Source organism: Oncorhynchus mykiss, chromosome 16 (assembly GCF_013265735.2).
Source record: "Oncorhynchus mykiss isolate Arlee chromosome 16, USDA_OmykA_1.1, whole genome shotgun sequence".
NCBI lineage: Eukaryota > Metazoa > Chordata > Actinopteri > Salmoniformes > Salmonidae > Oncorhynchus > Oncorhynchus mykiss.
The window spans coordinates 74,708,578-74,736,026 of record NC_048580.1 but is presented as its reverse complement, the minus strand read 5'-3'; the positions used below and the strand labels follow the sequence as shown (position 1 = coordinate 74,736,026).

General features: G+C 45.9%; 1 protein-coding gene across 1 annotated transcript in view; it reads left to right on the top strand.

The window, feature by feature from the left end:
* LOC110512152 (membrane-associated guanylate kinase, WW and PDZ domain-containing protein 3-like) overlaps positions 1-27,449 on the top strand; it is a 99,607-nt gene that overhangs the window by 21,378 nt on the left and 50,780 nt on the right. Inside the window, exons 3-8 of the mRNA XM_036945804.1 lie at positions 2,950-3,066; positions 7,969-8,088; positions 15,927-16,100; positions 18,466-18,646; positions 24,183-24,253; positions 25,540-25,707. Of these exons, the coding sequence (XP_036801699.1) occupies positions 2,950-3,066; positions 7,969-8,088; positions 15,927-16,100; positions 18,466-18,646; positions 24,183-24,253; positions 25,540-25,707 (831 nt within the window). The remainder of the gene's footprint in view (positions 1-2,949; positions 3,067-7,968; positions 8,089-15,926; positions 16,101-18,465; positions 18,647-24,182; positions 24,254-25,539; positions 25,708-27,449) is intronic.

Below are 27,449 nucleotides of genomic sequence, written 5' to 3'. Positions count from 1 at the left end.
AAAGAGGTCACCACAGTGGTGTAGGGGGCATAAAGAGGTCACCGCAGCGGTGTAGGCAGTATAAAGAGGTCACCGCAGTGGTGTAGGGGGCATAAAGAGGTCACCACGGCGGTGTAGGCAGCATAAAGAGGTCACCACAGCGGTGTAGGCAGCATAAAGAGGTCACCACTGTGGTGTAGGCAGCATAAAGAGGTCACCACAGTGGTGTAGGGGGCATAAAGAGGTCACCACAGCGGTGTAGGCAGCATAAAGAGGTCACCACAGTGGTGTAGGCAGCATAAAGAGGTCACCGGTCACCGTAGCGGTGTAGGTGGCATAAAGAGGTCACCACAGCGGTGTAGGCAGCATAAAGAGGTCACCACAGTGGTGTAGGCAGCATAAAGAGGTCACCGGTCACCGCAGCGGTGTAGGTGGCATAAAGAGGTCACCGCAGCGGTGTAGGCAGTATAAAGAGGTCACCGCAGTGGTGTAGGGGGCATAAAGAGGTCACCACGGCGGTGTAGGCAGCATAAAGAGGTCACCACAGCGGTGTAGGCAGCATAAAGAGGTCACCACAGTGGTGTAGGGGGCATAAAGAGGTCACCACAGCGGTGTAGGCAGCATAAAGAGGTCACCGGTCACCGCAGCGGTGTAGGTGGCATAAAGAGGTCACCGGTCACCGCAGCGGTGTAGGCATTATAAAGAGGTCACCGCAGTGGTGTATTCAGCATAAAGAGGTCACCGGTCACCACAGTGGTGTAGGGGGCATAAAGAGGTCACCACAGCGGTGTAGGCAGCATAAAGAGGTCACCGCAGCGGTGTAGGCAGCATAAAGAGGTCACTGCAGCGGTGTAGTCAGCATAAAGAGGTCACTGGTCACCACAGTGGTGTAGGGGGCATAAAGAGGTCACCACAGCGGTGTAGGCAGCATAAAGAGGTCACCACAGCGGTGTAGGCAGTATAAAGAGGTCACCACAGCGGTGTAGGCAGTATAAAGAGGTCACCACAGCGGTGTAGGCAGCATAAAGAGGTCACCACAGCGGTGTAGGCAGCATAAAGAGGTCACCGCAGCGGTGTAGGTGGCATAAAGAGGTCACCACAGCGGCATGGGCAGTATAAAGAGGTCACCGCAGCGGTGTAGGTGGCATAAAGAGGTCACCACAGCGGTGTTGGCAGCATAAAGAGGTCACCGCAGCGGTGTAGGCAGCATAAAGAGGTCACCGGTCGCCGCAGCGGTGTAGGTGGCATAAAGAGGTCACCGCAGTGGTGTGGGCGGCATAAAGAGGTCACCTCAGCGGTGTATGCAGTATAAAGAGGTCACCGCAGAGGTGTAGGCAGCATAAAGAGGTCACCGCAGCGGTGTAGGCAGTATAAAGAGGTCACCGCAGAGGTGTAGGCAGCATAAAGAGGTCACCGGTCACCGCAGCGGTGTAGGCAGCATAAAGAGGTCACCACAGCGGTGTAGGCAGTATAAAGAGGTCACCGCAGAGGTGTAGGCAGCATAAAGAGGTCACCGCAGCGGTGTAGTCAGCATAAAGAGGTCACCGCAGTGGTGTAGGCAGCATAAAGAGGTCACCGCAGCGGTGTGGGCAGCATAAAGAGGTCACCGCAGCGGTGTAGGTGGCATAAAGAGGTCACCACAGCGGTGTAGGCAGCATAAAGAGGTCACCGCAGCGGTGTAGGCAGCATAAAGAGGTCACCGCAGCGGTGTAGGCAGCATAAAGAGGTGACCAGTCACCGCAGCGGTGTAGGTGGCATAAAGAGGTCACCGCAGCGGTGTAGGCAGCATAAAGAGCTCACCGCAGTGGTGTAGGCAGCATAAAGAGCTCACCTTAGTGGTGTAGGCAGCATAAAGAGCTCACCGCAGTGGTGTAGGCAGCATAAAGAGCTCACCGCAGTGGTGTAGGCAGCATAAAGAGCTCACCTTAGTGGTGTAGGCAGCATAAAGAGCTCACCTTAGTGGTGTAGGCAGCATAAAGAGCTCACCTTAGTGGTGTAGGCAGCATAAAGAGCTCACCTTAGTGGTGTAGGCAGCATAAAGAGCTCACCTTAGTGGTGTAGGCAGCATAAAGAGCTCACCTTAGTGGTGTAGGCAGTATAAAGAGGTCACCACAGCGGTGTTGGCAGCATAAAGAGGTCACCGCAGCGGTGTGGGCAGCATAAAGAGGTCACCGCAGAGGTGTGGGCAGCATAAAGAGGTCACCGCAGTGGTGTGGGCAGCATAAAGAGGTCACCACAGCGGTGTGGGCAGCATAAAGAGGTCACCGCAGCGGTGTAGGCGGCATAAAGAGGTCACCGCAGCGGTGTAGGCAGCATAAAGAGGTCACCGCAGCGGTGTAGGCAGCATAAAGAGGTGACCAGTCACCTCAGCGGTGTAGGCGGCATAAAGAGGTCACCAGTCACCTCAGCGGTGTAGGCGGCATAAAGAGGTCACCGCAGCGGTGTAGGCAGCATAAAGAGGTGACCAGTCACCTCAGCGGTGTAGGCGGCATAAAGAGGTCACCAGTCACCTCAGCGGTGTAGGCGGCATAAAGAGGTCACCGCAGCGGTGTAGGCAGCATAAAGAGGTCACCACAGCGGTGTAGGCAGCATAAAGAGGTCACCACAGCGGTGTAGGTGGCATAAAGAGGTCACCGCAGAGGTGTAGGCAGCATAAAGAGGTCACCAGTCACCGCAGCGGTGTAGGTGGCATAAAGAGGTCACCACAGCGGTGTAGGCAGCATAAAGAGGTCACCACAGCGGTGTAGGTGGCATAAAGAGGTCACCGGTCACCGCAGCGGTGTGGGCGGCATAAAGAGGTCTCCGCAGGCGGCACCACTGTGACCGTAATGCCTTAAATGGCTCCTTCACAACGTCTTTGGGTGTATCCTTAACTACAGCTCGTCACTGGGTGGAGATCTGTTAGAGGTGACGGACACACTTAACTCGTGTTTTGTTGCTAACGTCTGATAACATGTCTCTCTCGTACAGGCTCTACTCTGTGTAAGGACCTGAGGCTGTACCTGAGCAAGTGTTTCACTCCAGGATCCATGGACAGCCAACTACAGCAGGTGATCAGGGAGAATTTGTACCTCAGAGCCGTCCCCTGTGAGTAGCAATGTGATAACTATAACTATAACTACACACACACACGCACGCACGCACACACACACACATGCAGGCACGCACGCACGCAGGCACACACACACACACACACACACACACACACACACACACACACACACACACACACACACAGGCACACATCTCTCGCACACATCTCTCTCTCACATCTCTCACATCTCTCTCATCTCTCTCTCTGTGTTCCTGTCTCACTCATCTCTCTCTCTGTGTTCCTGTCTCTCTCATCTCTCTCTCTGTTCCTGTCTCTCTCATCTCTCTCTGTGTTCCTGTCTCTCTCATCTCTCTCTCTGTGTTCCTGTCTCTCTCATCTCTCTCTCTGTTCCTGTCTCTCTCATCTCTCTCTGTGTTCCTGTCTCTCTCATCTCTCTCTCACCCTCTCTCACCCCCCCCCCATACACACACACACACACACACACACACACACACACACACACACAGTCCAACAAACATCAAGCAGTCACGCACACAAACACTTACCAAAACACATTTGTATATACTCGTGCACTTATAATCAGACTCAATCACAGATGATTGCATAGGAAACCAGACCTTGTAGCACAGCTGCGATGCCGTCGTGTTGACGGAGAGAGAGCTGCCAGGTGACTGCTGCTCCCGCTCAAAAACAAGATGAAACAAAAACTAAAATGAAAAGTTCAGTTACTAAACGGGTGAGAGAAGCACTTACACTGTTGCTATGGTAACTGCTGTCAAGCGTCAGGCCAGTAAGATGATTCATCTTGACAGACCGTTGCTTGTTGTTCGTCTGCATTCCAAATGGCACCCTATTCCATATATAGTGCACTACTTTAGACCAGAGCCCTATGGCACCCTATTCCTTATATAGTGCACTACTTTAGACCAGAGCCCTATGGCACCCTATTCCTTATATAGTTCACTACTTTAGACCAGAGCCCTATGGCACCCTATTCCTTATATAGTGCACTACTTTAGACCAGAGCCTTATTCCCTATATAGTGCACTACATTAGACCAGAGCCCTATGGCACCCTATTCCTTATATAGTGCACTACTTTAGACCAGAGCGCTATGGCACCCTATTCCCTATATATAGTGCACTACTTTAGTCCAGAGCCCTATGGCACCCTATTCCTTATATAGTGCACTGCTTTAGACCAGAGCCCTATGGCACCCTATTCCCTATATATAGTGCACTACTTTAGTCCAGAGCCCTATGGCACCCTATTCCTTATATAGTGCACTGCTTTAGACCAGAGCCCTATGGCACCCTATTCCCTATATATAGTGCACTACTTTAGACCAGACCCCGATGGACCCAGGTGCCTTATGGGAATAGGAACCCAGATTTGTTCCCCTATCAAAACCTCCTCCAGCCTCATTTCTCCATGTCAACCACTATTCTACCTGTCACTTTCCGAGTTTGGATACAGTTTGATGTTTATACCAGAGTATATAACGCGTTCGCTGCCCGCACCCGCCCGCCCGACTAGCATCACTACAGATGAGCTTCAATGCCATACAACTCTCCTTCCGTGGCCTCCAACTGCTTTTAAATGCAAGTAAAACTAAATGCATGCTCTTAAACCGATCGCTACCAGCACCCGCCCGCCCGACTAGCATCACTACTCTGGACGGTTCTGACTTAGAATATATGGACAATTACAAATACCTAGGTGTCTGGTTAGACTGTAAACTCTCCTTCCAGACTCACATTAAACATCTCCAATCCAAAATTAAATCTAGAATCAGCTTCCTATTTAGCAACAAAGCCTCCTTCACTCACGCCGCCAAACATACCCTCGTAAAACGGACGATCCTACCGATCCTTGACTTCGGCGATGTCATTTACAAAATAGCCTCCAACACTCTACTCAGCAAACTGAATGCAGTCTATCACAGTGCCATCCGTTTTGTCACCAAGCCACTTATACCACCACCACTGCGACCTGTATGCTTTTTTCGGCTGGCCCTCGCTACATATTCATCGCCAGACCGACTGGCTCGTAGCTGGATTCTTCACAGATCTTTTATACCTTCTCCAGAACATAAATGTTGTTTGGACCTCAAGTTCTGTGAGGTGGAAGAAATTCCTTTGTTCTCTATGAAACTTCATTCTGTCTCTATACTGTGGCCATGAGGAGATCCTTTCCTCAGGAATGTATGACCTCTCTGACCACAGGAGCCTAGTTGGAGGCAAGGGGGAGGCAGGGAGAGGGGGATGGGGCTTGCTGTTCCTAATTTTTACCTTCCTATATCTGAGGGTGGTTTTAAGCTTCCTGAGTCTGAGGGTGGTTTTAACCTTCCTGAGTCTGGGGGTGGTTTTAACCTTCCTGAGCCTGAGGATGGTTTGACATATTCCTAAATCTGAGGGTGGTTTTAACCTTCCTAAATCTGAGGGTGGTTTTAACCTTCCTGAGTCTGATGGTGGTTTGACATCTTCCCAAATCTGAGGGTGGTTTTAACCTTCCTGAGTCTGAGGGTGGTTTTAACTTTCCTAAATCTGAGGGTGGTTTTAACCTTCTTGACCTGGAATTGTATCGACCCAAGGCTTTTACTTGTGACATGTAGTTAAATGCACTAAAGAGGAAACAATGGGTACACATCCCTTATAACCACACAGGAGGCAGATGGTTCCAGTCTCAGAGATGTAATATATACAAGGGATAGGCAAATGGCATGTCCAGGACAGGCAGAGATCAGTAATCCTATTTAGAGTCAGGGCAGGCTCAGTGTCAGTGCAGGCTCAGTGTCAGTGCAGGCTCAGGGTCAGGGAAGGCTCAGTGTCAGTGCAGGCTCAGGGTCAGGGAAGGCTCAGTGTCAGGGCAGGCTCAGTGTCAGGGCAGGCTCAGTGTCAGGGCAGGCTCAGTGTCAGGGCAGGCTCAGTGTCAGTGCAGGGTCAGGGCAGGCTCAGTGTCAGGGCAGGCTCAGTGTCAGGGCAGGCTCAGTGTCAGGGCAGGCTCAGGGTCAGGGCAGACTCAGGGTCAGGGCAGACTCAGGGTCAGGGCAGACTCAGGGCAGGGTCAGGGCAGGATCAGGGTCAGGGCAGGCTCAGGGTCAGGGAAGGCTCAGTGTCAGTGCAGGCTCAGGGTCAGGGCAGGCTCAGGGTCAGAGTAGGGTCAGGACAGGCTCAGGGTCAGGGCAGGCTCAGGGTCAGGGAAGGCTCAGGGTCAGGGCAGGGTCAGGACAGGTTCAGGGGCAGGTCAGGGTCAGGGCAGGGTCAGGACAGGCTCAGGGTCAGGGCAGGCTCAGGGTCAGGGCAGGCTCAGGGTCAGGGCGGGCTCAGGGTCAGTGCAGGCTCAGGGTCAGGGCAGGCTCAGGGTCAGGTCAGGGTCAGGACAGGCTCAGTGTCAGTGCAGGCTCAGGGTCAGGGCAGGCTCAGGGTCAGGGCAGGCTCAGGGTCAGGGCAGGGTCAGCGCAGGTTCAGGGCATGCTCAGGGTCAGGGCAGGGTCACTGCATGCTCAGGTTCAGGGCATGCTCAGGTTCAGGGCATGCTCAGGGTCAGGGGAGGCTCAGGGTCAGGGCAGGCTCAGTTTCAAGGCATGCTCAATGTCAGTGCAGGCTCAGGGTCAGGGCAGGGTCAGGATAGGCTCATGGGCAGGGTCAGGGCAGGGTCGGGTAAGGGCAGGCTCAGGGTCAGGGAAGGCAAAAACAGGTCAGAACAAGGAAGCCTTGAACCCAAACTAGAGAGAAAGAAAAACTCAGAAAAACCCACTGGGATGACTTGCTCCTCTCTGTCACGTGTGCTCCCTCGCCGGCCTCTAGGTCACCAGACTGCTCATTAGGGCGCACACCTGTCACCTGGACTCCATCACCTCCTCGATCACCTGCCCTTAATGTGTCCCTCCCTTTGGTTTCTTCCTAAGTCGTCATTGTTGCTGTTTCATGTCGGTGCGCTGTTTGTGTTTCTTGTTTTGTTCATTTATTAAATGTATTCATTCCTGAACTTGCTTCCCGACTCTCAGCGAACATTGTTACAGACTGACGACTCTCAGCGAACATCTTTACAGACTGACGACTCTCAGCGAACATCGTTACAGACTGACGACTCTCGGCGAACGTCGTTACAGACTGACGACTCTCAGCGAACATCGTTACAGACTGACGACCCTCAGCGAACATCGTTACAGACCGACGACCCTCAGCGAACATCGTTACAGACTGACGACCCTCAACGAACATCGTTACAGACTGACGACTCTCAGCGAACATCGTTACAGACTGACGACCCTCAACGAACATCGTTACAGACTGACGACTCTCAGCGAACATCGTTACAGACTGACGACTCTCGGCGAACGTCGTTACAGACTGACGACTCTCAGCGAACATCGTTACAGACTGACGACCCTCAGCGAACATCGTTACAGACCGACGACTCTCAGCGAACATCGTTACAGACTGACAACCCTCAACGAACATCGTTACAGACTGACAACCCTCAGCGAACATCGTTACAGACTGACGACCCTCAACGAACATCGTTACAGACTGACGACCCTCAACGAACATCGTTACAGACTGACGACCCTCAGCGAACATCGTTACAGACTGACGACCCTCAGCGAACATCGTTACAGACTGACGACTCTCAGCGAACATCGTTACAGACCGACGACCCTCAGCGAACATCGTTACAGACTGACGACCCTCAACGAACATCGTTACACTCCTGCCCATTTACACATGCTTTCCTCTGTCTGCTACTGGTTGAGAATGGTTTTAGGTGTGCCTCAGAAATCAAAGATACGTCTTCTAAGGTCAAGTACATTTATACCAGATGGAGGCTTGTTTACCCTAACACAGTATATTCCCATTGTAAACAAGTCTATGCTTGACTAGTGTGTGTGTGTGGTCCACTATAGACTTCCCTTATCCTCCTATCTCCAGGTACGACCAGGCCGCCTCGCCACGAGGAGATATCAGGAGTGGACTACAATTTTGTCTCCATAGAAGAGTTCTTTTCCCTGGATGAGTCTGGAGCCCTATTGGAGAGTGGCAAGTTCAAAGGTAAGAGTGTGTTAATTGGTCAGTGGTGGAGTGTGTGTGTTTATTGGTCAGTGGTGGAGTGTGTGTGTTTATTGGCCAGTGGTGGAGTGTGTGTGTTTATTGGCCAGTGGTGGAGTGTGTGTGTTTATTGGCCAGTGGTGGAGTGTGTGTGTTTATTGGTCAGTGGTGGAGTGTGTGTGTTTATTGGTCAGTGGTGGAGTGTGGGGGGGGGGGGGGGGGGGTAAATGCTGGTAAAAGTCGTTTACCAAACTTTTTGATTTTGCGCGATTGTTTAGCTACATTGAGAAATAGGGAGCATTACTTTACTATCAAGCATACGTGGTGCTAATAATTATATTTAGGCTACTGATATTTTCCTAATTTGACCGTGTCTATTTCATTTGAGGTATTTCATTTTTTATTTGTTACTGCGTTCCAACATGTGCTTTTCCGTTTCGTTGTTGTAAACAAAGGCTCTCCACAAATCAAATTGATTGAAAACTTGAATTCTTGCTTTTCTTGTTTTTACATATAGCCTACAGTAACAAACTGTTATTTTGTATTCTAATGTTACCTAAGACCTTCATAAACAAAACCCATTTTTTTTTATTAGATGCCTATATAAAATGTATGAATTGCACTGTTAGAATGTTTCAGTCAGAATGACTGCTCATTAGATACACTGTTAGAATGTTTCAGTCAGAATGACTGCTCATTAGATACACTGTCAGAATGTTTCAGTCAGAATGACTGCTCATTAGATACACTGTTAGAATGTTTCAGTCAGAATGACTGCTCATTAGATACACTGTCAGAATGTTTCAGTCAGAATGACTGCTCATTAGATACACTGTTAGAATGTTTCAGTCAGAATGACTGCTCATTAGATACACTGTTAGAATGTTTCAGTCAGAATGACTGCTCATTAGATACACTGTTAGAATGTTTCAGTCAGAATGACTGCTCATTAGATACACTGTTAGAATGTTTCAGTCAGAATGACTGCTCATTAGATACACTGTTAGAATGTTTCAGTCAGAATGACTGCTCATTAGATACACTGTTAGAATGTTTCAGTCAGAATGACTGCTCATTAGATACACTGTTAGAATGTTTCAGTCAGAATGACTGCTCATTAGATACACTGTCAGAATGTTTCAGTCAGAATGACTGCTCATTAGATACACTGTCAGAATGTTTCAGTCAGAATGACTGCTCATTAGATACACTGTTAGAATGTTTCAGTCAGAATGACTGCTCATTAGGTACACTGTTAGAATGTTTCAGTCAGAATGACTGCTCATTAGATACACTGTCAGAATGTTTCAGTCAGAATGACTGCTCATTAGATACACTGTTAGAATGTTTCAGTCAGAATGACTGCTCATTAGATACACTGTTAGAATGTTTCAGTCAGAATGACTGCTCATTAGATACACTGTCAGAATGTTTCAGTCAGAATGACTGCTCATTAGATACACTGTCAGAATGTTTCAGTCAGAATGACTGCTCATTAGATACACTGTTAGAATGTTTCAGTCAGAATGACTGCTCATTAGATACACTATTAGAATGTTTCAGTCAGAATGACTGCTCATTAGATACACTGTCAGAATGTTTCAGTCAGAATGACTGCTCATTAGATACACTGTTAGAATGTTTCAGTCAGAATGACTGCTCATTAGATACACTGTCAGAATGTTTCAGTCAGAATGACTGCTCATTAGATACACTGTTAGAATGTTTCAGTCAGAATGACTGCTCATTAGATACACTGTTAGAATGTTTCAGTCAGAATGACTGCTCATTAGATACACTGTTAGAATGTTTCAGTCAGAATGACTGCTCATTAGATACACTGTTAGAATGTTTCAGTCAGAATGACTGCTCATTAGATACACTGTTAGAATGTTTCAGTCAGAATGACTGCTCATTAGATACACTGTCAGAATGTTTCAGTCAGAATGACTGCTCATTAGATACACTGTTAGAATGTTTCAGTCAGAATGACTGCTCATTAGATACACTGTTAGAATGTTTCAGTCAGAATGACTGCTCATTAGATACACTGTTAGAATGTTTCAGTCAGAATGACTGCTCATTAGATACACTGTTAGAATGTTTCAGTCAGAATTAACTGCTCATTAGATACACTGTTAGAATGTTTCAGTCAGAATGACTGCTCATTAGATACACTGTTAGAATGTTTCAGTCAGAATGACTGCTCATTAGATACACTGTTAGAATGTTTCAGTCAGAATGACTGCTCATTAGATACACTGTCAGAATGTTTCAGTCAGAATGACTGCTCATTAGATACACTGTTAGAATGTTTCAGTCAGAATGACTGCTCATTAGATACACTGTTAGAATGTTTCAGTCAGAATGACTGCTCATTAGATACACTGTTAGAGTGTTTCAGTCAGAATGACTGCTCATTAGATACACTGTTAGAATGTTTCAGTCAGAATGACTGCTCATTAGATACACTGTTAGAATGTTTCAGTCAGAATGACTGCTCATTAGATACACTGTCAGAATGTTTCAGTCAGAATGACTGCTCATTAGATACACTGTTAGAATGTTTCAGTCAGAATGACTGCTCATTAGATACACTGTTAGAATGTTTCAGTCAGAATGACTGCTCATTAGATACACTGTTAGAATGTTTCAGTCAGAATGACTGCTCATTAGATACACTGTCAGAATGTTTCAGTCAGAATGACTGCTCATTAGATACACTGTTAGAATGTTTCAGTCAGAATGACTGCTCATTAGATACACTGTTAGAATGTTTCAGTCAGTATTAACTGCTCATTAGATACACTGTTAGAATGTTTCAGTCAGAATGACTGCTCATTAGATACACTGTTAGAATGTTTCAGTCAGAATGACTGCTCATTAGATACACTGTTAGAATGTTTCAGTCAGAATGACTGCTCATTAGATACACTGTCAGAATGTTTCAGTCAGAATGACTGCTCATTAGATACACTGTTAGAATGTTTCAGTCAGAATGACTGCTCATTAGATACACTGTTAGAATGTTTCAGTCAGAATGACTGCTCATTAGATACACTGTTAGAGTGTTTCAGTCAGAATGACTGCTCATTAGATACACTGTTAGAATGTTTCAGTCAGAATGACTGCTCATTAGATACACTGTTAGAATGTTTCAGTCAGAATGACTGCTCATTAGATACACTGTCAGAATGTTTCAGTCAGAATGACTGCTCATTAGATACACTGTTAGAATGTTTCAGTCAGAATGACTGCTCATTAGATACACTGTTAGAATGTTTCAGTCAGAATGAATGCTCATTAGATACACTGTTAGAATGTTTCAGTCAGAATGACTGCTCATTAGATACACTGTTAGAATGTTTCAGTCAGAATTAACTGCTCATTAGATACACTGTTAGAATGTTTCAGTCAGAATGACTGCTCATTAGATACACTGTTAGAATGTTTCAGTCAGAATGACTGCTCATTAGATACACTGTTAGAATGTTTCAGTCAGAATGACTGCTCATTAGATACACTGTCAGAATGTTTCAGTCAGAATGACTGCTCATTAGATACACTGTTAGAATGTTTCAGTCAGAATGACTGCTCATTAGATACACTGTTAGAATGTTTCAGTCAGAATGACTGCTCATTAGATACACTGTTAGAGTGTTTCAGTCAGAATGACTGCTCATTAGATACACTGTTAGAATGTTTCAGTCAGAATGACTGCTCATTAGATACACTGTTAGAATGTTTCAGTCAGAATGACTGCTCATTAGATACACTGTTAGAATGTTTCAGTCAGAATGACTGCTCATTAGATACACTGTTAGAATGTTTCAGTCAGAATGACTGCTCATTAGATACACTGTCAGAATGTTTCAGTCAGAATGACTGCTCATTAGATACACTGTCAGAATGTTTCAGTCAGAATGACTGCTCATTAGATACACTGTTAGAATGTTTCAGTCAGAATGACTGCTCATTAGGTACACTGTTAGAATGTTTCAGTCAGAATGACTGCTCATTAGATACACTGTCAGAATGTTTCAGTCAGAATGACTGCTCATTAGATACACTGTTAGAATGTTTCAGTCAGAATGACTGCTCATTAGATACACTGTTAGAATGTTTCAGTCAGAATGACTGCTCATTAGATACACTGTCAGAATGTTTCAGTCAGAATGACTGCTCATTAGATACACTGTCAGAATGTTTCAGTCAGAATGACTGCTCATTAGATACACTGTTAGAATGTTTCAGTCAGAATGACTGCTCATTAGATACACTATTAGAATGTTTCAGTCAGAATGACTGCTCATTAGATACACTGTCAGAATGTTTCAGTCAGAATGACTGCTCATTAGATACACTGTTAGAATGTTTCAGTCAGAATGACTGCTCATTAGATACACTGTCAGAATGTTTCAGTCAGAATGACTGCTCATTAGATACACTGTTAGAATGTTTCAGTCAGAATGACTGCTCATTAGATACACTGTTAGAATGTTTCAGTCAGAATGACTGCTCATTAGATACACTGTTAGAATGTTTCAGTCAGAATGACTGCTCATTAGATACACTGTTAGAATGTTTCAGTCAGAATGACTGCTCATTAGATACACTGTTAGAATGTTTCAGTCAGAATGACTGCTCATTAGATACACTGTCAGAATGTTTCAGTCAGAATGACTGCTCATTAGATACACTGTTAGAATGTTTCAGTCAGAATGACTGCTCATTAGATACACTGTTAGAATGTTTCAGTCAGAATGACTGCTCATTAGATACACTGTTAGAATGTTTCAGTCAGAATGACTGCTCATTAGATACACTGTTAGAATGTTTCAGTCAGAATTAACTGCTCATTAGATACACTGTTAGAATGTTTCAGTCAGAATGACTGCTCATTAGATACACTGTTAGAATGTTTCAGTCAGAATGACTGCTCATTAGATACACTGTTAGAATGTTTCAGTCAGAATGACTGCTCATTAGATACACTGTCAGAATGTTTCAGTCAGAATGACTGCTCATTAGATACACTGTTAGAATGTTTCAGTCAGAATGACTGCTCATTAGATACACTGTTAGAATGTTTCAGTCAGAATGACTGCTCATTAGATACACTGTTAGAGTGTTTCAGTCAGAATGACTGCTCATTAGATACACTGTTAGAATGTTTCAGTCAGAATGACTGCTCATTAGATACACTGTTAGAATGTTTCAGTCAGAATGACTGCTCATTAGATACACTGTCAGAATGTTTCAGTCAGAATGACTGCTCATTAGATACACTGTTAGAATGTTTCAGTCAGAATGACTGCTCATTAGATACACTGTTAGAATGTTTCAGTCAGAATGACTGCTCATTAGATACACTGTTAGAATGTTTCAGTCAGAATGACTGCTCATTAGATACACTGTCAGAATGTTTCAGTCAGAATGACTGCTCATTAGATACACTGTTAGAATGTTTCAGTCAGAATGACTGCTCATTAGATACACTGTTAGAATGTTTCAGTCAGTATTAACTGCTCATTAGATACACTGTTAGAATGTTTCAGTCAGAATGACTGCTCATTAGATACACTGTTAGAATGTTTCAGTCAGAATGACTGCTCATTAGATACACTGTTAGAATGTTTCAGTCAGAATGACTGCTCATTAGATACACTGTCAGAATGTTTCAGTCAGAATGACTGCTCATTAGATACACTGTTAGAATGTTTCAGTCAGAATGACTGCTCATTAGATACACTGTTAGAATGTTTCAGTCAGAATGACTGCTCATTAGATACACTGTTAGAGTGTTTCAGTCAGAATGACTGCTCATTAGATACACTGTTAGAATGTTTCAGTCAGAATGACTGCTCATTAGATACACTGTTAGAATGTTTCAGTCAGAATGACTGCTCATTAGATACACTGTCAGAATGTTTCAGTCAGAATGACTGCTCATTAGATACACTGTTAGAATGTTTCAGTCAGAATGACTGCTCATTAGATACACTGTTAGAATGTTTCAGTCAGAATGAATGCTCATTAGATACACTGTTAGAATGTTTCAGTCAGAATGACTGCTCATTAGATACACTGTTAGAATGTTTCAGTCAGAATTAACTGCTCATTAGATACACTGTTAGAATGTTTCAGTCAGAATGACTGCTCATTAGATACACTGTTAGAATGTTTCAGTCAGAATGACTGCTCATTAGATACACTGTTAGAATGTTTCAGTCAGAATGACTGCTCATTAGATACACTGTCAGAATGTTTCAGTCAGAATGACTGCTCATTAGATACACTGTTAGAATGTTTCAGTCAGAATGACTGCTCATTAGATACACTGTTAGAATGTTTCAGTCAGAATGACTGCTCATTAGATACACTGTTAGAGTGTTTCAGTCAGAATGACTGCTCATTAGATACACTGTTAGAATGTTTCAGTCAGAATGACTGCTCATTAGATACACTGTTAGAATGTTTCAGTCAGAATGACTGCTCATTAGATACACTGTCAGAATGTTTCAGTCAGAATGACTGCTCATTAGATACACTGTTAGAATGTTTCAGTCAGAATGACTGCTCATTAGATACACTGTTAGAATGTTTCAGTCAGAATGACTGCTCATTAGATACACTGTTAGAATGTTTCAGTCAGAATGACTGCTCATTAGATACACTGTCAGAATGTTTCAGTCAGAATGACTGCTCATTAGATACACTGTTAGAATGTTTCAGTCAGAATGACTGCTCATTAGATACACTGTTAGAATGTTTCAGTCAGAATGACTGCTCATTAGATACACTGTTAGAATGTTTCAGTCAGAATGACTGCTCATTAGATACACTGTTAGAATGTTTCAGTCAGAATGACTGCTCATTAGATACACTGTTAGAATGTTTCAGTCAGAATTAACTGCTCATTAGATACACTGTTAGAATGTTTCAGTCAGAATGACTGCTCATTAGATACACTGTTAGAATGTTTCAGTCAGAATGACTGCTCATTAGATACACTGTTAGAATGTTTCAGTCAGAATGACTGCTCATTAGATACACTGTCAGAATGTTTCAGTCAGAATGACTGCTCATTAGATACACTGTTAGAATGTTTCAGTCAGAATGACTGCTCATTAGATACACTGTTAGAATGTTTCAGTCAGAATGACTGCTCATTAGATACACTGTTAGAGTGTTTCAGTCAGAATGACTGCTCATTAGATACACTGTTAGAATGTTTCAGTCAGAATGACTGCTCATTAGATACACTGTTAGAATGTTTCAGTCAGAATGACTGCTCATTAGATACACTGTCAGAATGTTTCAGTCAGAATGACTGCTCATTAGATACACTGTTAGAATGTTTCAGTCAGAATGACTGCTCATTAGATACACTGTTAGAATGTTTCAGTCAGAATGAATGCTCATTAGATACACTGTCAGAATGTTTCAGTCAGAATGACTGCTCATTAGATACACTGTCAGAATGTTTCAGTCAGAATGACTGCTCATTAGATACACTGTCAGAATGTTTCAGTCAGAATGAGTGCTCATCAGATACACTGTTAGAATGTTTCAGTCAGAATGACTGCTCATTAGATACACTGTTAGAATGTTTCAGTCAGAATGACTGCTCATTAGATACACTGTTAGAATGTTTCAGTCAGAATGACTGCTCATTAGATACACTGTTAGAATGTTTCAGTCAGAATGACTGCTCATTAGATACACTGTTAGAATGTTTCAGTCAGAATGACTGCTCATTGGCTGGATGCCTCTTGAAGCATTTCTCGTGTTATTTGATTAACAGATTGTTCCTCCTCTGTACCTCCTCCTCCAATCAGGTAACTACTACGGGACACCCCGCCCAGTCCACATTGGCCCAGACAGCCCACCAATCACGTACCAGGAACACCGGAACGTGCTCCGGAACTTCAGGACGCGCAGCAAGTCGCTTAGCAACCTGGAGAAGGCTGTGGAGGAGGGAGAGAACAGTGAGGAAGACTCTGGTCTGTCAGGTATAGTCACATACAGCTGTCTATAAACGGTCTGTTAGCCTGAACATCGAGACATCCATCACAGACGAGACACTGAGAACAATCACCATACTTTAGTTATTTTCTGATGATCTCATTTCTCTCTTTTATAGCTGTAACAAGTATGTGTGTGTTTTCTATCCCAGTTTGCTCCCCAAGCTTAACATTATTGTCATCTATTTCCCACCAGGTGTCCTTGGAGAGTTCCTCAATGAGCTTGACACCTTGATAAGCTCATTTCCCAATGAACACTCATCGTACCGGGCGACTTTAACCTCCTGGCCCCTGGCCCCTGGCCCCTTTTAACCTCACCCTTTCCCAGTTCTCTCCCACTGCCAGGCAATATGCTTGACTTCATCTTCACTAGAGGCTGTTCTCCTACTAATCTCACTACATCCGCCCTCTATTTCTGATCACTACTTTGTTTCCTTTTCTCTCCATCTTTCCTCCAACCCTAGCCACTCAGCCCCTACCCAGATGGTCATGCACCGCCGAAGGTTTCACTCAATTCAATTCAATTCAAGGGGCTTTATTGGCATGGGAAACATGTGTTAACATTGCCAAAGCAAGTGAGGTAGATAATATCTCTCACTCTCTCTCCATCTCTCTCTCTGTCTCTCTATCTCTCTCTCTCTCTCTCTCTCTGTCTCTCTATCTCTCTCTCTCCCTGTCTCTCTCTCTCTCTCTCTCTGTCTCTCTCTCTCTCTCTCTCTCCCACTACTCTCTCCTCTTCTGTCCAATCATCTCTTCCTTCTGTTATATTCATCTCCCTCCTCTCTCCTGATTCTGCCTCTTTGACCCAACTCTCCTCCCTTTGACTCTCACTGTCCCCTTTCCTCCCGGCCAGCTCCACCTTCCACTCCCTCCTCTCTCCCTCCTCTCTCCCTCCTCTCTCCCTCCTCACTCCCTCCTCACTCCCTCCTCTCTCCCTCTTCACTCCCTCCTCTCTCCCTCTTCACTCCCTCCTCTCTCCCTCCTAACTCCCTCCTCTCTCCCTCCTCACTCCCTCCTCTCTCCGCTCCTCATTCACTCAGCCTACTGAACCCACTGGTCCCACTCATTCACTCAGCCTACTGAACCCACTGGTCCCACTCATTCACTCAGCCTACTGAACCCACTGGTCCCACTCATTCACTCAGCCTACTGAACCCACTGGTCCCTCTCATTCACTCAGCCTACTGAACCCACTGGTCCCACTCATTCACAGCCTACTGAACCCACTGGTCCCACTCATTCACTCAGCCTACTGAACCCACTGGTCCCACTCATTCACTCAGCCTACTGAACCCACTGGTCCCACTCATTCACTCAGCCTACTGAACCCACTGGTCCCACTCATTCACCCAGCCTACTGAACCCACTGGTCCCACTCATTCACTCAGCCTACTGAACCCACTGGTCCCACTCATTCACTCAGCCTACTGAACCCACTGGTCCCACTCATTCACTCAGCCTACTGAACCCACTGGTCCCACTCATTCACTCAGCCTACTGAACCCACTGGTCCCACTCATTCACTCAGCCTACTGAACCCACTGGTCCCACTCATTCACTCAGCCTACTGAACCAACTGGTCCCACTCACACAGAACTACCCTACGCCTCTCTCTCCAGAATACATCCAGCAAATAGTGAGGTCCGGCCGCCCAACAACCTGCCCACTCGACCCCATCCCCTTCTCCAGACCATCTCTGGAGACCCTCTCCCATTCTTCACTTCCCTCATCAACTCATCCCTGACCCCTGGCAGGGTCGCTCCCTTCCTCGAGCCCGCTGACATCAAAAACAACCTTTCTTTGTTTTGCTCTCTCTGACAAACTTTCTCACTATCTGTCTATCTGTCTCAGAATGATCTTCTTGACCCTAACAAGTCAGTCTTCAAGACGGGTCACTCAACCAAGACTGCTCTTCTCTGTGTCACAGAGGATCTCCACTCTGCCAAATCTGACTCTCTCTCCTCTGTTCTCATCCTCCTAGATCTATCTGCTGCCTTCAACACCGTGAACCATCAGATCCTCCTCTCCACCCTCTATTAAATGTAGTGCACTATACAGGACCCATAGGGATCTGATTAAATGTAGTGCACTATACAGGACCCATAGGGCTCTAGTTAAATGTAGTGCACTATACAGGACCCATAGGGCTCTGATTAAAAGTAGTGCACTATATAGGACCCATAGGGCTCTGATTAAAAGTATTCCCCTAATTTGGGAATAGGCTGAAATTTGGGATAAACATTGACTAAAGACAGACATCTGTTTACATCTGGGCCCTTGATTGGAGCTTACAGCGGCCAGAGTTAAAAGGCTATTTCAAAGCTGTGTGTGTGTGTGTGTTTTGTCTTGGCAGCGGGGTCAGTAGGTGCCAGCAGTGCCCCGCCCACAGCCAAATATCTTAGCCAATCGTGGGAAGGCAGGGATGGCGTCGGAGAGGAGAACGGAGGGAGCGGCATCGCCACACGAGGCGGAGTGACACTACCAGAGAACTGGGAGCTGGCCTTCAGTAACTCAGGAGAGGCTTACTACATAGAGTGAGTAGAGACAGGAGAGAGAAAGAACTGGGAGCTGGCCTTCAGTAACTCAGGAGAGGCTTACTACATAGAGTGAGTAGAGACAGGAGAGAGAGAGAGAGTTTTACTACATAGAGTAGAAACAGGAGGGAGAGAGAGGGGAGAGAGGAGAGAGAAGAGAGAGAGAGAGAGAGAGAGAGAGAGTTTTACTACATAGAGTAGAGACAGGAGGGAGAGAGATGAGAGAGAGAGAGGAGAAGCTTACTACATAGAGTAGAGAGAGACAGGAGAGAGAGAGAGAGAGAGAGAGAGTTTTACTACATAGAGTAGAGACAGGAGAGAGAGGAGAGAGAGAGAGAGTTTTACTACATAGAGTAGAGACAGGAGGGAGAGAGATGAGAGAGAGAGGAGAAGCTTACTACATAGAGTAGAGACAGGAGAGAGAGAGAGAGGAGTTTTTCACTAAGTAGAGAGAGGAGATTTTACTACATAGAGAGAGGAGAGAGAGGAGAGTTTTACTACATAGAGACAGGAGAGAGAGGAGAGTTTTACTACATAGAGACAGGAGAGAGGAGAGAGGAGAGAGAGGAGAGTTTTACTACATAGAGAGAGGAGAGAGAGGAGAGAGAGGAGAGTTTTACTACATAGAGAGAGGAGAGACGAGAGAGAGGAGAGTTTTACTACATAGAGAGAGGAGAGAGAGGAGACTTTTGCTACATAGAGAGAGGAGAGAGAGGAGAGTTTTACTACATAGAGAGAGGAGAGAGAGGAGAGAGAGGAGAGTTTTACTACATAGAGACAGGAGAGAGGAGAGAGAGGAGAGTTTTACTACATAGAGAGAGGAGAGAGAGGAGAGAGAGGAGAGTTTTGCTACATAGAGAGAGGAGAGAGAGGAGAGTTTTACTACATAGAGACAGGAGAGAGGAGAGAGGAGAGAGAGGAGAGTTTTACTACATAGAGAGAGGAGAGAGAGGAGAGAGAGGATAGTTTTACTATATAGAGAGAGGAGAGAGAGGAGAGTTTTACTACATAGAGAGAGGAGAGAGATGAGAGTTTTACTACATAGAGACAGGAGAGAGGAGAGAGAGGAGAGAGGATAGTTTTACTACATAGAGACAGGAGAGAAGAGAGAGAGGAGAGAGAGGAGAGTTTTACTACATAGAGACAGGAGAGAGGAGAGAGGAGAGAGTGGAGAGAGAGGAGAGTTTTACTACATAGAGAGAGGAGAGAGAGGAGAGGTTTACTATATAGAGAGAGGAGAGAGGAGAGAGAGGAGAGTTTTACTACATAGAGAGAGGAGAGAGAGGAGAGTTTTACTACATAGAGACAGGAGAGAGGAGAGAGGAGAGAGAGGAGAGTTTTACTACATAGAGAGAGGAGAGAGAGGAGAGAGATGAGAGTTTTACTACATAGAGAGAGGAGAGAGAGGAGAGTTTTACTACATAGAGACAGTAGAGAGGGGAGAGGAGAGAGAGAAGAGTTTTACTACATAGAGAGAGTAGAGAGAGGAGAGAGGAGAGAGAGGAGAGAGGAGAGAGCGGATAGTTTTACTACATAGAGAGAGTAGAGAGAGGAGAGAGAGGAGAGTTTTACTACATAGAGACAGGAGAGAGGGGAGAGGAGAGAGAGGAGAGTTTTACTACGTAGAGAGAGGAGAGAGGAGAGAGAGGAGAGTTTTACTATATAGAGAGCGGAGAGAGAGGAGAGAGAGAGGAGAGAGAGGATAGTTTTACTACATAGAGAGAGGAGAGAGAGGAGAGTTTTACTACATAGAGACAGGAGAGAGAGGAGAGAGAGGAGAGAGAGGAGAGAGAGAGGAGAGTTTTACTACATAGAGAGAGGAGAGAGAGGAGAGAGAGGAGAGAGAGGAGAGTTTTACTACATAGAGACAGGAGAGAGAGGAGAGAGAGGAGAGTTTTACTACATAGAGAGAGGAGAGTTTTACTACGTAGCGTGTAGAGAGAATATAACTTTACTACATAGAGACAGGAGAGAGGAGAGAGGAGAGAGAGGAGAGTTTTACTACATAGAGACAGGAGAGAGAGGAGAGAGAGAGGTTTTGCTACATAGAGACAGGAGAGAGGAGAGAGAGGAGAGAGAAGAGAGTTTTACTACATAGAGACAGGAGAGAGGAGAGAGGAGAGAGTGGAGAGAGAGGAGAGTTTTACTACATAGAGAGAGGAGAGAGAGGAGAGGTTTACTATATAGAGAGAGGAGAGAGGAGAGAGAGGAGAGTTTTACTACATAGAGAGAGGAGAGAGAGGAGAGTTTTACTACATAGAGACAGGAGAGAGGAGAGAGGAGAGAGAGGAGAGTTTTACTACATAGAGAGAGGAGAGAGAGGAGAGAGATGAGAGTTTTACTACATAGAGAGAGGAGAGAGAGGAGAGTTTTACTACATAGAGACAGGAGAGAGGGGAGAGGAGAGAGAGAAGAGTTTTACTACATAGAGAGAGTAGAGAGAGGAGAGAGGAGAGAGAGGAGAGAGGAGAGAGCGGATAGTTTTACTACATAGAGAGAGTAGAGAGAGGAGAGAGAGGAGAGTTTTACTACATAGAGACAGGAGAGAGGGGAGAGGAGAGAGAGGAGAGTTTTACTACATAGAGAGAGGAGAGAGGAGAGAGAGGAGAGTTTTACTATATAGAGAGCGGAGAGAGAGGAGAGAGAGGAGAGTTTTACTACATAGAGACAGGAGAGAGAGGAGAGAGAGGAGAGAGAGGAGAGAGAGGAGAGAGAGAGGAGAGTTTTACTACATAGAGAGAGGAGAGAGAGGAGAGAGAGGAGAGAGAGGAGAATTTTACTACATAGAGACAGGAGAGAGAGGAGAGAGAGGAGAGTTTTACTACATAGAGAGAGGAGAGTTTTACTACGTAGCGTGTAGAGAGAATCTAACTTTACTACATAGAGACAGGAGAGAGGAGAGAGGAGAGAGAGGAGAGTTTTACTACATAGAGACAGGAGAGAGAGGAGAGAGAGAGGTTTTACTACATAGAGACAGGAGAGAGGAGAGAGAGGGGAGAGAGGAGAGTTTTACTACATAGAGACAGGAGAGAGGATAGAGGAGAGAGTGGAGAGGTTGGAGAGTTTTACTACATAGAGAGAGGAGAGAGTGGAGAGAGATGAGAGTTTTACTACATAGAGAGAGGAGAGAGAGGAGAGAGAGGAGAGTTTTACTACATAGAGACAGGAGAGAGGTCAGAGGAGAGAGAGAAGAGAGAGGAGAGTTTTTCTACATAGAGAGAGGAGAGAGAGGAGAGTTTTACTACATAGAGAGAGGAGGGAGAGGAGAGTTTTACTACATAGAGAGAGGAGAGAGAGGAGAGAGAGGAGAGTTTTACTACATAAAGACAGGAGAGAGAGGACAGAGAGGAGAGAGAGGAGAGTTTTACTACATAGAGAGGGGAGAGAGGAGAGAGAGGAGAGTTTTACTACATAGAGACAGGAGAGAGGAGAGAGAGGAGAGTTTTACTACATAGAGAGAGGAGAGAGAGGAGAGAGAGGAGAGTTTTACTACATAGAGACAGGAGAGAGGAGAGAGGAGAGAGAGGAGAGAGAGGAGAGTTTTACTATATAGAGACAGGAGAGAGAGGAGAGAGAGGAGAGTTTTACTACATAGAGAGAGGAGAGAGAGGATAGTTTTACTACATAGAGACAGGAGAGACAGGAGAGAGAGGAGAGAGAGGAGAGAGAGGAGAGAGAGGAGAGTTTTACTACATAAAGACAGGAGAGAGAGGAGAGAGAGGAGAGAGAGGAGAGTTTTACTACATAGAGAGAGGAGAGAGAGGAGAGAGAGGAGAGTTTTACTACATAGAGACAGGAGAGAGGAGAGAGAGGAGAGTTTTACTACATAGAGAGAGGAGAGAGAGGAGAGAGAGGAGAGTTTTACTACATAAAGACAGGAGAGAGAGGACAGAGAGGAGAGAGAGGAGAGTTTTACTACATAAAGACAGGAGAGAGAGGACAGAGAGGAGAGAGAGGAGAGTTTTACTACATAGAGAGGAGAGAGAGGAGAGAGAGGAGAGTTTTACTACATAGAGAGAGGAGAGAGAGGAGAGAGAGGAGAGTTTTACTACATAGAGACAGGAGAGAGGAGAGAGGAGAGAGAGGAGAGAGAGGAGAGTTTTACTATATAGAGACAGGAGAGAGAGGAGAGAGAGGAGAGTTTTACTACATAGAGAGAGGAGAGAGAGGATAGTTTTACTACATAGAGACAGGAGAGACAGGAGAGAGAGGAGAGAGAGGAGAGAGAGGAGAGTTTTACTACATAAAGACAGGAGAGAGAGGAGAGAGAGGAGAGAGAGGAGAGTTTTACTACATAGAGAGAGGAGAGAGAGGAGAGAGAGGAGAGTTTTACTACATAGAGACAGGAGAGAGGAGAGAGAGGAGAGTTTTACTACATAGAGAGAGGAGAGAGAGGAGAGTTTTACTACATAGAGACAGGAGAGAGGAGAGAGGAGAGAGAGGAGAGAGAGGAGAGTTTTACTATATAGAGACAGGAGAGAGAGGAGAGAGAGGAGAGTTTTACTACATAGAGAGAGGAGAGAGAGGATAGTTTTACTACATAGAGACAGGAGAGACAGGAGAGAGAGGAGAGAGAGGAGAGAGAGGAGAGTTTTACTACATAAAGACAGGAGAGAGAGGAGAGAGAGGAGAGAGAGGAGAGTTTTACTACATAGAGAGAGGAGAGAGAGGAGAGAGAGGAGAGTTTTACTACATAGAGACAGGAGAGAGGAGAGAGAGGAGAGTTTTACTACATAGAGAGAGGAGAGAGAGGAGAGTTTTACTACATAGAGACAGGAGAGAGGAGAGAGGAGAGAGAGGAGAGAGAGGAGAGTTTTATTACATAGAGAGAGGAGAGAGAGGAGAGTTTTACTATATAGAGACAGGAGAGAGAGGAGAGAGAGGAGAGTTTTACTACATAGAGAGAGGAGAGAGAGGATAGTTTTACTACATAGAGACAGGAGAGACAGGAGAGACAGGAGAGAGAGGAGAGAGAGGAGAGAGAGGAGAGAGAGAGGAGAGTTTTACTATATAGAGACAGGAGAGAGGAGAGAGAGGAGAGTTTTACTATATAGAGAGAGGAGAGAGAGGAGAGTTTTACTATATAGAGAGAGGAGAGTTTTACTACGCAGAGTGGTTGGAGAGTGTAGAGAGAATATAACTTTACTACATAGAGTGGTTGGAGAGTGTAGAGAGAATATAACTTTACTACATAGAGTGGTTGGAGAGTGTAGAGGGAATATAACTTTACTACATAGAGTGGTTGGAGAGTGTAGAGAGAATATAACTTTACTACATAGAGTGGTTGGAGAGTGTAGAGGGAATATAACTTTACTACATAGAGTGGTTGGAGAGTGTAGAGAGAATATAACTTTACTACATAGAGTGGTTGGAGAGTGTAGAGAGAATATAACTTTACTACATAGAGTGGTTGGAGAGTGTAGAGAGAATATAACTTTACTACATAGAGTGGTTGGAGAGTGTAGAGCTTATGATGATTAGGTTGGTGGTGATAATGATGATGATGGTGGAGGGGGTGATCTCTTCCTCCCCTCAGTCACATCTCTAAGACAACCAGCTGGCTGGACCCCAGAGATCAGAGCAGGGAGATCCTCAGCGAGACAGACAGTGAGTCTACCTACCTTATCATCCTCTGTCTCCCCTGTCAGCTCTCAAATTCATCTCTTGACATTATTAGAAATATAATTTACTCTCTCTCTCTCTCTCCCCCCCCTCCCCATATCTCCCTCCTACCCCCTCCCCCATATCTCCCTCCTACCCCCTCTCTCTCCCCCTATATCTCCCTCCTACCCCCTCTCTCTCTCCCCCTATATCTCCCTCCTACCCCCTCTCTCCCCCCCTATATCTCCCTCCTACCCCCTCTCTCTCTCCCCCTATATCTCCCTCCTACCCCCTCTCTCTCTCCCCCTATATCTCCCTCCTACCCCCTCTCTCTCTCCCCCTATATCTCCCTCCTACCCCCTCTCTCTCTCCCCCTATATCTCCCTCCTACCCCCTCTCTCCCCCCCTATATCTCCCTCCTACCCCCTCTCTCCCCCTATATCTCCCTCCTACCCCCTCTCTCTCTCCCCCTATATCTCCCTCCTACCCCCTCTCTCTCTCCCCCTATATCTCCCTCCTACCCCCTCTCTCTCTCCCCCTATATCTCCCTCCTACCCCCTCTCTCTCCCCCCCTATATCTCCCTCCTACCCCCTCTCTCCCCCCTATATTTCCCTCCTATCCCCTCTTTCCCCCCCTATATCTCCCTCCTTCTCATCCCCTCCCATACTGTCTCTCATCTCCCTTTGTCTCTCTCATGTTTTGTCGTGTGTTGTCTAACACTGAGACAGCATTCAGTTCTACTGAAATGGAGTCGTGAATTAGAGATATATTTTCATATTGTCGTCTGCTCGTGATAAAAATATGTCTGTTAGTCATGAGACTACATGTTTTCATCATTGAACTGCAGAGGGCGCCAGAGAATCAGTTGTTAAACCTGTTCAGAGACAGCCGCCGTGCAGTAGCTCTGGCTTGTCTGTTATGTGAATACACATGGACAGTCTATCATAGATATATGTGAATACACATAGACAGTCTATCATAGATATATGTGAATACACATAGACAGTCTATCATAGATATATGTGAATACACATGGACAGTCTATCATAGATATATGTGAATACACATGGACAGTCTATCATAGATATATGTGAATACACATGGACAGTCTATCATAGATATAGCGAGAAGTCGCCTGGCCTGTGCAATCTGAGAGACATCTGGATAAAAACCAGGACTGATTTGACTTTAATGAGACTAGCCCTGGGTAAATAAAAGACAAATAAATACTAGGCGTAGGTAGGATCCTTACAACCGGAAACTAATGGTCTGTGTCCCTGTCCCCTGCCAGTACCTGTTTTCACGGACCAGCCAGCAGAGCTGAAGGGTTACTCCATCCACACCCGTTTGTCTAAAGGGCTGCAGGGTTTCGGCTTCAACATAGTAGGAGGAAGCAGGCAGAGGGAGTTTCTCCAGGTCTACAGCGTTACACCAGGAGGACCACCCGCTCTCAACACAGGTAGGAGGAAGCAGGCAGAGGGAGTTTCTCCAGGTCTACAGCGTTACACCAGGAGGACCACCCGCTCTCAACACAGGTAGGATTAACACAGGTAGCATTAACACAGGTAGGAGGAAGCAGGCAGAGAGAGTTTCTTCAGGTCTACAGCGTTACACCAGGAGGACCACCCGCTCTCAACACAGGTAGGATTAACACAGGTAGGAGGAAGCAGGCAGAGAGAGTTTCTCCAGGTCTACAGCGTTACACCAGGAGGACCACCCGCTCTCAACACAGGTAGGATTAACACAGGTAGCATTAACACAGGTAGGAGGAAGCAGGCAGAGAGAGTTTCTCCAGGTCTACAGCGTTACACCAGGAGGACCACCCGCTCTCAACACAGGTAGGATTAACACAGGTAGAATTAACACAGGTAGCATTAACACAGGTAGGAGGAAGCAGGCAGAGAGAGTTTCTCCAGGTCTACAGTGTTACACCAGGAGGACCACCCGCTCTCAACACAGGTAGGATTAACACAGGTAGCATTAACACAGGTAGGAGGAAGCAGGCAGAGAGAGTTTCTCCAGGTCTACAGCGTTACACCAGGAGGACCACCCGCTCTCAACACAGGTAGGATTAACACAGGTAGCATTAACACAGGTAGGAGGAAGCAGGCAGAGAGAGTTTCTCCAGGTCTACAGCGTTACACCAGGAGGACCACCCGCTCTCAACACAGGTAGGATTAACACAGGTAGCATTAACACAGGTAGGAGGAAGCAGGCAGAGAGAGTTTCTCCAGGTCTACAGCGTTACACCAGGAGGACCACCCGCTCTCAACACAGGTAGGATTACCACAGGTAGCATTAACACAGGTAGGAGGAAGCAGGCAGAGAGAGTTTCTCCAGGTCTACAGCGTTACACCAGGAGGACCACCCGCTCTCAACACAGGTAGCATTAACACAGGTAGGAGGAAGCAGGCAGAGAGAGTTTCTCCAGGTCTACAGCGTTACACCAGGAGGACCACCCGCTCTCAACACAGGTAGGATTAACACAGGTAGCATTAACACAGGTAGGAGGAAGCAGGCAGAGAGAGTTTCTCCAGGTCTACAGCGTTACACCAGGAGGACCACCCGCTCTCAACACAGGTAGGATTAACACAGGTAGCATTAACACAGGTAGGAGGAGGCAGGCAGAGAGAGTTTCTCCAGGTCTACAGCGTTACACCAGGAGGACCACCCGCTCTCAACACAGGTAGGATTAACACAGGTAGCATTAACACAGGTAGGAGGAAGCAGGCAGAGAGAGTTTCTCCAGGTCTACAGCGTTACACCAGGAGGACCACCCGCTCTCAACACAGGTAGGATTAACACAGGTAGCATTAACACAGGTAGGAGGAAGCAGGCAGAGAGAGTTTCTCCAGGTCTACAGCGTTACACCAGGAGGACCACCCGCTCTCAACACAGGTAGGATTACCACAGGTAGCATTAACACAGGTAGGAGGAAGCAGGCAGAGAGAGTTTCTCCAGGTCTACAGCGTTACACCAGGAGGACCACCCGCTCTCAACACAGGTAGGATTAACACAGGTAGGAGGAAGCAGGCAGAGAGAGTTTCTCCAGGTCTACAGCGTTACACCAGGAGGACCACCCGCTCTCAACACAGGTAGCATTAACACAGGTAGAATTAACACAGGTAGGTTTAACACAGGTAGGTTTAACACAGCTGGATTAACACAGGTAGGATTAACACAGGTAGGAGGAAGCAGGCA